This window comes from Pecten maximus, chromosome 4, assembly GCF_902652985.1.
Source record: "Pecten maximus chromosome 4, xPecMax1.1, whole genome shotgun sequence".
NCBI classification, from domain to species: domain Eukaryota; kingdom Metazoa; phylum Mollusca; class Bivalvia; order Pectinida; family Pectinidae; genus Pecten; species Pecten maximus.
The window spans coordinates 34,424,183-34,436,991 of NC_047018.1; the positions used below are offsets into that span (position 1 = coordinate 34,424,183).

The 12,809-nt window shown below is 35.3% G+C and overlaps 1 protein-coding gene and 1 non-coding gene across 7 annotated transcripts in view; one reads left to right on the top strand and one right to left on the bottom strand.

Moving 5' to 3' along the window:
- The window catches only part of LOC117325913 (WD repeat-containing protein 63-like), a 38,949-nt gene extending 26,869 nt beyond the window's left edge, over positions 1-12,080 (bottom strand). For all 6 annotated transcript variants that reach the window (XM_033882423.1, XM_033882422.1, XM_033882420.1 and 3 more), the window contains exons 1-12: positions 11,981-12,080; positions 10,333-10,413; positions 9,852-9,978; positions 9,613-9,687; positions 8,906-9,090; positions 8,326-8,430; positions 7,622-7,774; positions 7,155-7,313; positions 6,414-6,571; positions 5,996-6,107; positions 5,540-5,618; positions 5,136-5,260 (exon numbers count right to left, since the gene is read on the bottom strand). In XM_033882423.1, the coding sequence (XP_033738314.1) occupies positions 5,136-5,260; positions 5,540-5,618; positions 5,996-6,107; positions 6,414-6,571; positions 7,155-7,313; positions 7,622-7,774; positions 8,326-8,430; positions 8,906-9,090; positions 9,613-9,687; positions 9,852-9,978; positions 10,333-10,404 (1,350 nt within the window). In that variant the 5' untranslated portion in view covers positions 10,405-10,413; positions 11,981-12,080. The remainder of the gene's footprint in view (positions 1-5,135; positions 5,261-5,539; positions 5,619-5,995; positions 6,108-6,413; positions 6,572-7,154; positions 7,314-7,621; positions 7,775-8,325; positions 8,431-8,905; positions 9,091-9,612; positions 9,688-9,851; positions 9,979-10,332; positions 10,414-11,980) is intronic.
- Positions 12,081-12,260: 180 nt separating this feature from the next.
- Positions 12,261-12,332, top strand: Trnac-gca. Its single transcript has one exon. It is a non-coding gene; the product is annotated as a tRNA-Cys (tRNA).
- The last annotated feature ends 477 nt before the right edge of the window (positions 12,333-12,809 follow it).

The following is a 12,809-nucleotide window of genomic DNA, read 5'->3' on the forward strand; positions in this document are numbered from 1 at the left end:
ACTACATACAGACGACTCGGAAACTCACCGAACTACATTATGCGTTTCCATCTCCCGATGATAGCGACATGCAGATAAAGTGGAAATCGTAGCATCAGCTTACTATGCTTCCAACTCAGTTGTCTTGGACTTTTCAGCGGTGAGATTACTCATCAATCTGTCTATTTTGACTTGTTGTACCTGACCAGACTTTGGTTACAGCGTGGATATCAGAGGAGCATTCTCGATACTTGTTACTCTAGTAAACATTTATATCTTCGCGTTCACACCTTCTATCTGTATCTAGCGTTACTGTTTTCTATGTACTTGTCACAGATATTTCTAAATAATTGGTTTACGGCATAGCTGTCACACCTTTTATCTGTATCTAGCATTATTGTTTTCCTTGTACTTGTCACAGATTCTTGTTTATACTTGTGCGGAATATATTATGCAACTGTTAAGGAGAGCTTTGTCATAGATATATATAGAGATGATGTTTCTTCCTCACTTTATTTAGTCTGTTACTAGATTGTTATTATCATGTACTAGGTTTAATTAGTTATCAGTCAGATCAAGCCTCTTCTATTACGAGTCAAGTCACTCATCTCATGAGTAATCACAACTTAAAGTCTAGGATCTTCTCAGCAGCCATAAGAAGTGAAGTTTTTCCTTACAATAGCCACCAACCTATGCCATGTTTTATTTGTTTATTTTGTGGGTAATCAGGTCATGTCTTCAACCACAATCAAGTCACTCTTCTCTTGAGTTGTCATAACTCGAAGTCAAGGGTCTTCTCAGCTGTGTCTGCGAGTCAAGTTTCTTCTCACGAATCACTGAGACTCAGAGCCAAGGGTCTTCTCAGTAGCACTTAGGAGTCAAGTTTGTCATGCCACCAGCTACTACTTCGCTGTGTTTTGATTCGTTAGTTTATGCAGTCATGTCATCGCTTCTCCAATCATGAGTCAAAACTCTTCTCATGAGTAATCACAACTCAAGAGTCAAGGGTTTTCTCAGCTGTGTCTGCGAGTCAAGTCTTTTCTCATGAGTCACTGCGACTCAAAGTATGTAGTCTTCTCAGTAGCACTTAGTCAAGAGTGTCCCGCACTAGCTACCTACTACTTCGCTGTGTTTTGATTCGTTAGCTTACGTAGTCAGGTCTTGCTTCTCCAATCATGAGTCAAAACTCTTCTCATGAGTAATCACACTCAGAGTCAAAACTCTTCTCAGCTGTGTCTGCGAGTCAAGTCTCTTCTCACGAGTCACTGAGACTCAGAGCCAAGGGTCTTCTCAGTAGCACTTAGGAGTCAAGTTTGTCATGCCACCAGCTACTACTTCGCTGTGTTTTGATTCGTTAGTTTATGCAGTCATGTCATCGCTTCTCCAATCATGAGTCAAAACTCTTCTCATGAGTAATCACAACTCAAGAGTCAAGGGTTTTCTCAGCTGTGTCTGCGAGTCAAGTCTCTTCTCATGAGTCACTGCGACTCAAAGTATGTAGTCTTCTCAGTAGCACTTAGTCAAGAGTGTCCCGCACTAGCTACCTACTACTTCGCTGTGTTTTGATTCGTTAGCTTACGTAGTCAGGTCTTTGCTTCTCCAATCATGAGTCAAAACTCTTCTCATGAGTAATCACACTCAGAGTCAAAACTCTTCTCAGCTGTGTCTGCGAGTCAAGTCTCTTCTCACGAGTCACTGAGACTCAGAGCCAAGGGTCTTCTCAGTAGCACTTAGGAGTCAAGTTTGTCATGCCACCAGCTACTACTTCGCTGTGTTTTGATTCGTTAGTTTATGCAGTCATGTCATCGCTTCTCCAATCATGAGTCAAAACTCTTCTCATGAGTAATCACAACTCAAGAGTCAAGGGTCTTCTCAGCTGTGTCTGCGAGTCAAGTCTCTTCTCATGAGTCACTGCGACTCTGAGCCAAGGGTATTCTCAGTAGCACATAGGAGTCAAGTTTGTCACTACAGGGGTACTAGAGTCAAGTCGCTTCTCTATGGCTCAGTAGGGTCAAGCTTCTTCTCTAGTAGGACCTTTCAGTATGAATGATTTAGAGTCAAGTTGCTTCTCTGCTGTCAAGTAGAGTCAAGCTTCTTCTCTAAGTCAGGCATTTTAGAGTCAAGTTGCTTCTCTGCTGTCAAGTAGAGTCAAGCTTCTTCTCTAAGTCAAGCATTTTAGAGTCAAGTTGCTTCTCTGCTGTCAAGTAGAGTCAAGCTTCTTCTCTAAGTCAGGCATTTTAGAGTCAAGTTGCTTCTCTGCGGTTCAGTAGAGTCAAGCTCCTTCTATAAGTTTCGAGTACTCCATTTTCTTTCTTCACCGTGAAATACCTGGAGTCAAGTTGCTTCTCTGGAGTTCATCAGAGCCAAGTTTTTTCTCTGGGTGTTACTCCAAATACTCAAGTCTTGTTAATTTAAGTTAGCTGTTTAAGCCCTGTACACCATTCAGTATCCTTATTGTATTTCTGCTGTTCAGTAGAGTCAAGCCCCTTCTTTAGTTTTGAATACTCAATTTCTTTCTTCACTGTGAAATACCTGGAGTCAAGCTGCTTCTCTGGAGTCCGACAGAGTCAAGTCTCTTCTCTGGGTGTTTCTCGGAATACTCACATCTTGTTTATTTAAGTTAGCTGTATAAGCCCTGTACTACATTCAGTATCCTTATTGCATTAAGTACTTATAACTTTAATCGTATCTCCTTTTATGCATCGTAATCAGTTTGAGTGTTGGCAGGTTCATTATAACTACCTGTTCTGTGTATGTAAGTTCCTTAGTCTTGGCAACCAGTTTGTTGACTTTCTTAGGACATCTGCAACCCTTTCTTTGTCTATTATTAGTAGATATAGTTGACATAAGGAGCTTGTTATCCTCTTACATCTTCAGGGTGCGTTCCCAGTACCTAATTATCATCCTTAACACTTTATCATTGGCACTGTTTCCTTAATTAGACCTCCATCAGAAGGATGTAGTTCTTGCATCTGTCTCATTCACACGCAGAATCTAGTGCTCCTTTAAATACTATCTCACTTTATAGTATTAGGTATGTTTTTCCTCTCTTTTTCAGCTTTATTCCATACGTGATATAACCTTTCAATCATTTGAACTCTTGTCATTACTTGGTTTATCTGCAAGCTTTATACCAGTTACTGTGCCACGGACCACATTTAACTTCTTAATGTCTCATTTTAGAGCATATGATAATTATGTGTGTATATATGTAATACGGTGCATTAATTTCTATAGGCAAATTTGTGCTTAGTTGTACGGATTATAATCAATAATTTTCTAGTTCATCATCGATTCACTTTATCTACACTCTTAAAAATATTACATTGTCATATCCTTCTTGCACATAATTTCTTTCTTGGGGGCTCTCATTCGGTTACTTTATTGTAACCTCTTCGATTTGGCTTTTAAATTCGGGGAATTTCTTGCCCCCAATTCATTATATCATATTTTGTGTATTTATTTCTTACGTAGATGATATGCTTGGGATCGCCCAAGCTCGGGGGTCGCCCCATCTGAAACAGTCTTAGCAGAACTGCCTGCTTTTTAGCTACCAACTGCTTACTCTGTGGCTTGAGGTCGCTCAAGCTAGGTTTCTCTCCTCTCGATTAGTCATAGCTAGCTAAGCTATGATCGCTCTAGCTTGGGGGTTGCATGCCCCTATAGTATAATTAGTATCTTAATTGTTTAGGTGTATCTTTTGAGTAGCGAGTAAAATTTATTATGTAATATTGTTAGTTGATGTTATTTAGTTGTAAGAATGAGCAGCCCCTAAGAATGCCAAAACCTTTAGATAATATTTAATATGAGCCTGAACAAGTTTTTGGTTCCATTCAATAAATTTTTGACTTTCATACTGTTTTGGTGTGTTGTGTATAAAATGATATTTTGTTTACTAAATAGTTGTTTGTACACAACATTTAAAAACCCCGTCACAGTCTTCATGTTAGTAAATATCTATTTCTAACCTCGCGCCTTTGATCACGTGATGTTCTTGACCAATGGAAATACGTCAGGGGATAGCGCCACCTGCATTCATTTTCAAGCAGCGTGATTATTTGTAGCAGCAGTGTTTTATTCATCATCCACCATCCGCCCCACCTCCACCTTTTATAATTTGCAGTTTTCTTTACTGTGGTTTGTGTATAATTGTTTATATTATATTATAATTACTTTTTAATATTTATATACTGTTGTTTTGTTTTGATTGCCTGTACTTTTCATGTGTATATGTTGTTTTTATTATATGTGTTTACTTATAATATTTATATTTATTACATGTCTTTTTTACTTGTTTCGGGCTCATTTGTTTAGGGGTAAGTAAGGCCTCATGGTGAGACAACACCTGGCAAGCTGGTCTGAGCATTGGATAAACCTACCTCCCTGATTCAGGTTGGGGCAGCCGGCTCGCAGCACCTTTTTGTACATCTGTGTTGGTTAATTATAAGCTTTATTTTGTTACAATGCAAGCTGTCACATTTTCATTTTTATTTTGGGCTGCTCTTCTTAGTAAGGAATAGTTAGAGGATAAGGCTTTTAAATTCGGGGAATTTCTTGCCCCCAATTCATTATATCATATTTTGTGTATTTATTTCTTACGTAGATGATATGCTTGGGATCGCCCAAGCTCGGGGGTCGCCCCATCTGAAACAGTCTTAGCAGAACTGCCTGCTTTTTAGCTACCAACTGCTTACTCTGTGGCTTGAGGTCGCTCAAGCTAGGTTTCTCTCCTCTCGATTAGTCATAGCTAGCTAAGCTATGATCGCTCTAGCTTGGGGGTTGCATGCCCCTATAGTATAATTAGTATCTTAATTGTTTAGGTGTATCTTTTGAGTAGCGAGTAAAATTTATTATGTAATATTGTTAGTTGATGTTATTTAGTTGTAAGAATGAGCAGCCCCTAAGAATGCCAAAACCTTTAGATAATATTTAATATGAGCCTGAACAAGTTTTTGGTTCCATTCAATAAATTTTTGACTTTCATACTGTTTTGGTGTGTTGTGTATAAATCATGTATAATACATATTGATATACATGCATATTCTTCCGCAAACTTTGCCTATAAATATAAAGTTATACTTTTAAAAGCCGATGTGTTAATGAACCATACATGTAGTACGATCGTCTGATGAATATAAAATGACTGAATTCGCTACCTGTGGGTGTATGGGGTCGGTAAAACTCCAGATCAAGATCAGCGATGGAGTCATAATGACTTTAGCACAGTTATCAATCCTCTCATCAAAACTCAGCTTTTCTGCCACAGCCACAGCAACCACACCTGAAAATATTAAGGTCAAAGGTCAGACATACAGCTAGCATGTATTGGCATTAGGGTATAATGATATAATTAAACAAAGACTTATCATATCATAAAATAAGCTCCCTACCCTAGTGTGAAAGTTTAGTATTAAAGTTCAGGAAGGGCTTATTTATGAACTTATTATTCTAAAACTGAAGAAGGGGGCTTATTTAAATAGGGGTAATTGTGGATAAATATGGTTGTGTATTTCATGAAAAAGATATCACAATCAAAGTTGAGAATTAATATCAAGACTACCTTTAATGGTAGGGTGCCACTGTATAGCTGTAATAGTCCTGTCTTTACTAAACTGTAGGTCTGTAAATGACTGGTACTCCTGAAATAATGAAAAAAAAAAACTGAAACTGTTAAAACATTCCATTTGCTTACAAAGTTAAGTTCAGAAGGCTAGATATCCTATCAGAGGAATGATGACTTGGAGATGAACTGATTTGACTATAGATTGAGAAGTCATGTAATATTATACATGAACTTTGAGTTTTTACCTATTGTCAACGATTATCATCATCAATACAAGAACTAATACAATGTTTTAAAATATTTCATGCATAAAACTCTGAACTCATTTACATAGGTGCCTGAACAGACATCATCAACGCATCAAAAGAGAGTGCCTACTTAAATGAAACTTATTTCTAAACATGTAGCTAAGTGCAAGTAGGTAACAGCAAGTTTCCATTATTTCTTACTAACCTTAAGGTGATTGTCCGCTTTGTTCCCAAAGGATCCATCAGCATCCCCTAAATGTAGCCAGTCTATGAAGAATACATCCATAATCTCATTCTGCTGAAGGGCAAGTTCAAACCTGGGCAAAGAGTCAAAACATTTCTAATATAAGGCGTTTCGTTGATAAGTTTAGAATTTTGAAGATAATTCAACAGACCATGTGCAGCAACAATGTTATATTGTCATTAGTTTATGTACGGGATATAGGTTGAAGCTTATCAATTAAGTCATATTTAAAAGTGAACACCAAATAATGAGGCCTTTAAAATTCAAAAAGTTCTCATTTGTAACTTGCAGTGGCCAAGGTTCAAAAACCTTTTAATATTCATAATGACAAATTTCTATTTTGTTTGACAATTTCAAAACTGAAATTCTTCAGATTTACCTTGGAACCATATCCTTAGCAAACGCTTGCAAGTCGGTAGATTTTTCAATCGTTTCTTTTTCTTTCTCTGAAAATTCGCGGGGATAGTACTGTGTGTTAGCATTCCTTGGGTAACGCCAGTCAGTGTTCGTACCTTGTTCTACAAGGTCTGGTACTGCCTAAAACACAGAACATTGTAGTTGTGAATATCTTTCTCCTAAAAATTTCAATTGATCCCTGTTTTTGAACCTCAGGGGTAAAAATTGTCAAAACAGTTGTCCTGATGAAGCCTCACCCTTATAGCCGGCCATAAAGAACTAGCTCACTTAAGAATCTTGGGTGTAACGTACGTTGTGAATGAAATAACCTTTATCTAATGATAACAATTCTTTCGAGATTCTAAAAACTTTCCAGTGAATTCATACCTGTCAACTCTCACCTATCTTGTTTTATTATCCGTTGGCTTGAAGTTTCAACTAGCCGATCAGAAAGAACAGTTTAAAAGGTGCTGTTTTAAGGAATAATGTCTGTATACAACAAAAAATGCAAACTTTCTAAGGCTATTAAGGTCTGAATTTTCACAATCACCAATGGAAATTCAAATAAAGCAAGTTTGTAGAATTAAAATCTAGTGCAAGCAGAACTAAAAGAATTGCTAAAAAAAGTTGAATTTTCTTTAAATCAAGGATTGCAGTACATTTATCAATGCATATGATAACATCAAGCCAAACCATAAACATAATCATACATATTGTATCATACCTGGATACATTTGTCCAATTCCATTTTCTTTAGGTCATAAGTACGGTCCTCATATGCCGTACACTCAACATAGGCATCTTTAGCGTCTGCCACATTTCTGTCCTCGAAATTACAAGGAGCTCCAAATTCCTTCCTGATACGTCGAGCAGAAATCTTTATCTGTAGAGAAAACAAATTTACAATCCAACATGGAGTCATTATCTATATAACTCCCCTGGTTTGATCTGGGAATACAACACATTTGTATTATGATATCTGCAATATGGTAGGTCACTGACAATCACCTAACAAATTACTCATCTTTAAAATGTTAGCATTACATTCTACTCTTTATCTTACAGATAATTTCAAAATACAAGTTATGATAAATTGTGCTGAATTAAATCTACAATTAAATCTACATAGAGAAAAATGCTCTGATTTTGAGGGCTAGAATTAGAATATCATCAAACATAAAAAATGCGTACTCGTCGCCGATTTTCTACAACATTTTCTTCTTTGATTTCCTTTTCACTTCCAAGTGACACCCAATCCTTAGACTCTGGTGGGATGTACTTGTATACAACTTCCTCCTCCTTTGCTGCTCCTGCCTCACCTCCTTCTCCTTCAGGACCAAAAGGCTGGACAAATATCAGCAAGTTAGTTCTAAATAGTCTATCTTCAATACATATTCAAAAGTTACATTTACATAAAGGATATTGATACATTAAGATTATTCTAAATGAGTGCTTCGTCAGTTGGGATAAATGCATAGCATGTAAAGTAAATAGAAGTAACCAACTCAGTTTTAAACACCTACAATATCTACATGCACAAAGCACCACAAATGGATAACATTCTCATCTGACCCTATTCAAAACTAAAACAAACAAAAAACAACCCCAAAAAGTAAAGTCCAAATTATGTCTTAAACTTAAATTTTTTTTTTTTTAAATCCTTTTCTCAAATTGAATCTGTGCCATCATCATCATGAAAAAAGTCTGGAAAATATAACACATAATCTGACTTAACTGTAGATTACTGAAGTAATATATAAGTTAATAACTTGCCACAAAACAATTTGACGGTATACCATAACATGTCCGTCAAAATTGAACAGGTGTGTAATGATGATTAACTAACTTTTAATATTTTCTCTACAATCTGTCTTTACTCTATATTACTAACTTACATTCAATATTTTCTCCTTGGCTTCTTCTGTGATTGCGATGTAGAAGTTTTGTCCATACTTGAAATCAGCATCATATACAATGACAATCTCATCAGATGGAAAATCCTGAAAAGATATAACCTTTATCTGAAATGTCTTTCTTACAAGTAATTAATTGTGATAAATCTGTCTTTTCACATTATTATGTTATCAAGAAATTGTATTCATTTAAAAGCTCCTATTTTATAAAGATAATTAAAATCAGATGTTATCAAATTGGTTTTACAAATGATTATTAATACACAATTTGGGTTTGAAAAAAAAAAAAAAAAGGAATCTTATGTGCTTAAGATTTTAACAACCACAAATGGGTGCTCAACCCTTTTTCCACTTCAGGAGAATGAACATCATTTTACTTTTTTAATTAAAAGCTCTTTTCAGTGATGATTATTCCCTAATTTTACTCAATAGGAATTTGACATAGGTAGAAATTGCTTGCTGCAAAACATGGACTCGGTAATATAGAATATTTTGATTTAGAACTAGTGGGTCTATACTTATGACAAAAGTAGAGCATTTAGTCTAATGCCTTTAGTGTTACCTGCACTTCCTGTTTCACAGGATGGAAATCACAAACAGCTGCCCTGTTGCGGAAATCCTCCATGATATCAGCCTTCATGATGACTTTGATAGGGTTTTCCTCTGTCACGTCAACATCACAGGTACAGCCAAAGATTTCTTGGGACTTTGAAGACATAAACAGTGGAACGCATCCTTCTGGCAGACCTTTGTAATATTAACCAAATAATTAATGGTGTAGAATTCCCTAGAAAGTCATCAAAATGAAAATCTATGGCAAGCACACAACTGCATTAGGTAGTCTGATCATGTGTACAAAATTTCATAAAAAATTGGTTGAATAAGTAAGGGCAATTCCAGTAAAATATCTACTCAAGGGAGAACTTCAGGTTTGTCACAGAGGAACCACCGATAGATTCTTAATTAAACTAGTACCATCTAATTTTAAGACACATTTTCTCCTCTGCCCACTGTGGATAAAATTTCTGAAGTCCTCTCCTGGAATTTAAAATTTATTGGAATATCCCCAAGAAGTACTATATAATTCACAATCCTTGTAAAGATTCTAAAATAAAAGCATTTACAACTTACAGATATCTTTAAATAAATCTAAAGTTGAATGGTTATTTCCAACACTGCAATAGCATTTAATATTATATAAACAAAAATATTTAGCTTTTAACCCATCTACAAAGGTACATTTAAATTTCAGTGATGATAACTATGTACCTTCTTCTTCTGTCTCCCCTGCCGGGTCTGGTGTTGGAGCTTTCACATCCTCTTTGGTCTTTGACTTTGTATTTCCTGAAAAATAATATTGACTGAATTTAGGGTTTTGGAAACATGGATGCTTAGATAATCAATGAAACTTAAAAGCTTATTGAATCATTCATATAGCTGCAATCTTTACATAATCAACCTAGTCTATTATGTTAGTGACATGTTTCCTTAGAAAATCCTTGTCTTACCTTTTGGTGTAGCTACCCCTTTATCACCAGCTCCTTTATTACCCTTGCTGGGTGTTCCTGATCTTTTACCACTTCCTGGTTTAGCCTTTCCGCTGACAGGAGTCTTCTTTCCACCTTGAGCAGTGTCCTAAAAATAATGTTGTTGTAGATTGTTTTTTTTAACAAATTACCAAATATAAACAAAAAATAACTGACCTTTAAATCTTTTTAGGTATTTCCTCAGTTAAGTAATATTGATGAAAGTAGGACCAGAATGCACTATTATGATACATCATCATCAAAAGGGGAATAACATAGTAAATTATACAAATGAATTGATTTGTACATGTAACATTATGTATTCATAACATCAGTGTAAACAAGACCAAAATTTAGATAAAGTAAATTCTATACTAGCTAGTATAGCACTTGATATTTATCTACTGAGTGTATGCAGAGCCTCAGACAACCTTGAAACACAATCAATGTTTTATTTACTCACTTTTTCTTTTTCATCTTGTTTTGCAGTTTCCTTTTCCTTGTCGGAAACTTCCTTCTTCTCTGGCTCCGACATCCTTTATGGCTGTTGTTAATTAAATGCATGTGATAAGTTACCATGCATCTTGTGTTACAGGGGGTATTACATCTTACATCATGAAATTAATTATCACTTTTTTTTATAAATACAATTATCATATTCCTTGCCATCTAACAACACAATAGTTCATGGCAATGCAATCTGTATCAAGTGTAATTATTTATATCAAATTTGTTACAATTTCTTTTACATATTTTCTTATATGGAAAGATGTATTCAGAAAATATTTGGAATACAATAATGGAACATTTATACAATCTACAACTCCATCCAAAAAATATGGGTAGATCGTATTAATTAAGTTGCTTCAGTTTGGACATAATTGAAATTAGAATAAATAAGGTAAAATGTCCTGCATTCGACCCCCATACAGTGATAAACTTTATGACAGGAAGCTATAGTATACAGTACATTCATTACACATGCATGCAAAGCTAACTCAAAGGTTTCTAGTGATGTTTTATTTGCCTTTTTTAAACTTACAATTGATTGAGACTCATTTTTAAAAGGCTAATAAAACATCAGCAACTTTTGGATTTATCAAATGGAAAGCATGGACACCTTAAAAGTACCATATATACCTACACACTTTTGAGAATATTTAATGAAATAAGAAGAATTTTTTATGCAATTGTATATTTCTGGATGGTTACAGATGTTAAATGTTCATATTTTCAGGATGCTATAATTAAGTGTCATTGGGAAGTGTGTGTATTCTGCTGAGGGCATTTATAAATGGTGAATAATTAACTTAATTATGAAAATTAAACTCTAAGTTGGTTGAAGATGTTGTGTTGTTCTTTATTGTACCCAATGTTATTTTTGTGGATATTCATGAAACTATAACACCATATTTTTTTCAATATGTCTACATGGCTAAAGCATCATCATTAATTGAAAATTATCATTTACTCAAATATAGATAGGATTATATGTTAATTTGAAAGTGTTGGGTATATTAGATTAATGATGTGTGGTATCGAAATTCAAATTACAAGACAACCGAAAATTTTCACTTCACCTATATAACTATTGGCAATATCATATGTAATTACACGTCTCTGGAGTAAAGAGGACATGCCCAGTGCTAATCCGAAGGGTTCTGATGTTAATATCGCCTTTAAAGCTGCCTTTTAGCGTATCTACGTAGTAAGATCGTCAGAAAATTCGGCTAACCCAGTCTCTACTTTAACGGTCCAAGTTAAATTTGGTGACATGCATGACCATTTATTATCAGATTTCATCCAGTACGATATATAAACTTAATTACGAATATATACATCGACAATCCTGCGGTGAGCCATTGGCCAATCATAACTGAAAACCGTCCAACCATATATTTTTGAAGTTACATCGCAAACTAAATATTGCTATTGTACTGTAGGACCTATTTGCTCACTGATTCTCCGAGGTTTCAACTCTCAGGATTGCCCACGTGTAAGTCATCATTTATTGAGTACAGACGGAAACATTGAAATGTAACGAAAGTCAAATAAGAGTTAAACCCATTATCCTATATGGTTACATAGCAATCATCTATTTTTTACTTTACCATGCGTTTAGTTGTCGGACAACACCATTTGTTTATGTGCTTGCAGCCATCTTGAAGTAGCCCGGATGTACGCTTGCCTGTTGCCGGTGACAACAGGAAGGTCGGTGCTCGTTTTCAAGCGACATGTCATTAATGAATTAAGCAATGTGTATCGAAACACTAAAAATCAAATATAATGACAAACGTAATAATAAACAACCAATTAACACAATAAACATATTTCACCTAGGTCGATGTTTAATGTATTTAAAATAATATTTTGCACTACACAAATGTAAAGGGGGATATAGCTCAGTGGTAGAGCATTCGACTGCAGATCGAGAGGTCCCTGGTTCGAACCCGGGTGTCCCCTCATTTTTTCCCCCCTTATTTTTTCCCCTCCTTTCATTCAAGTACCTTAACATAGCGGAAACAATCTAGTCTGGTTAAAAAGGTTAATTTTATATTTGAAGATCAGTAAGGACAGGAGTGCTTTGATATAAGGAATAGGGTAAATATCGTACTTAAAATCTTAATCCCTGCATTCACTAATCCTGACTGATTGGCAAAAGGTTAAGTGTTCAGCCAGAGGGCAAGAGACATAAGGATGATTTTCAATGCAATATTATTATGGCATCATAAAATTGAGTTCTGCTTAGCAGTAAAAATATTTAAAACACATACAGTACAACATCACGACACAAATTCCTGCCAGACTTTACATTTTAAAATCATTCCATTATCATTTCCTGCTGGTTTTTGTCAGTTTGTATTTATTTTGCAATAGCAATGTCTCTCACAATTTTCATCAGGTATTACAAGTTTAGAAGGTGTCCAGAAAGAAAAATGT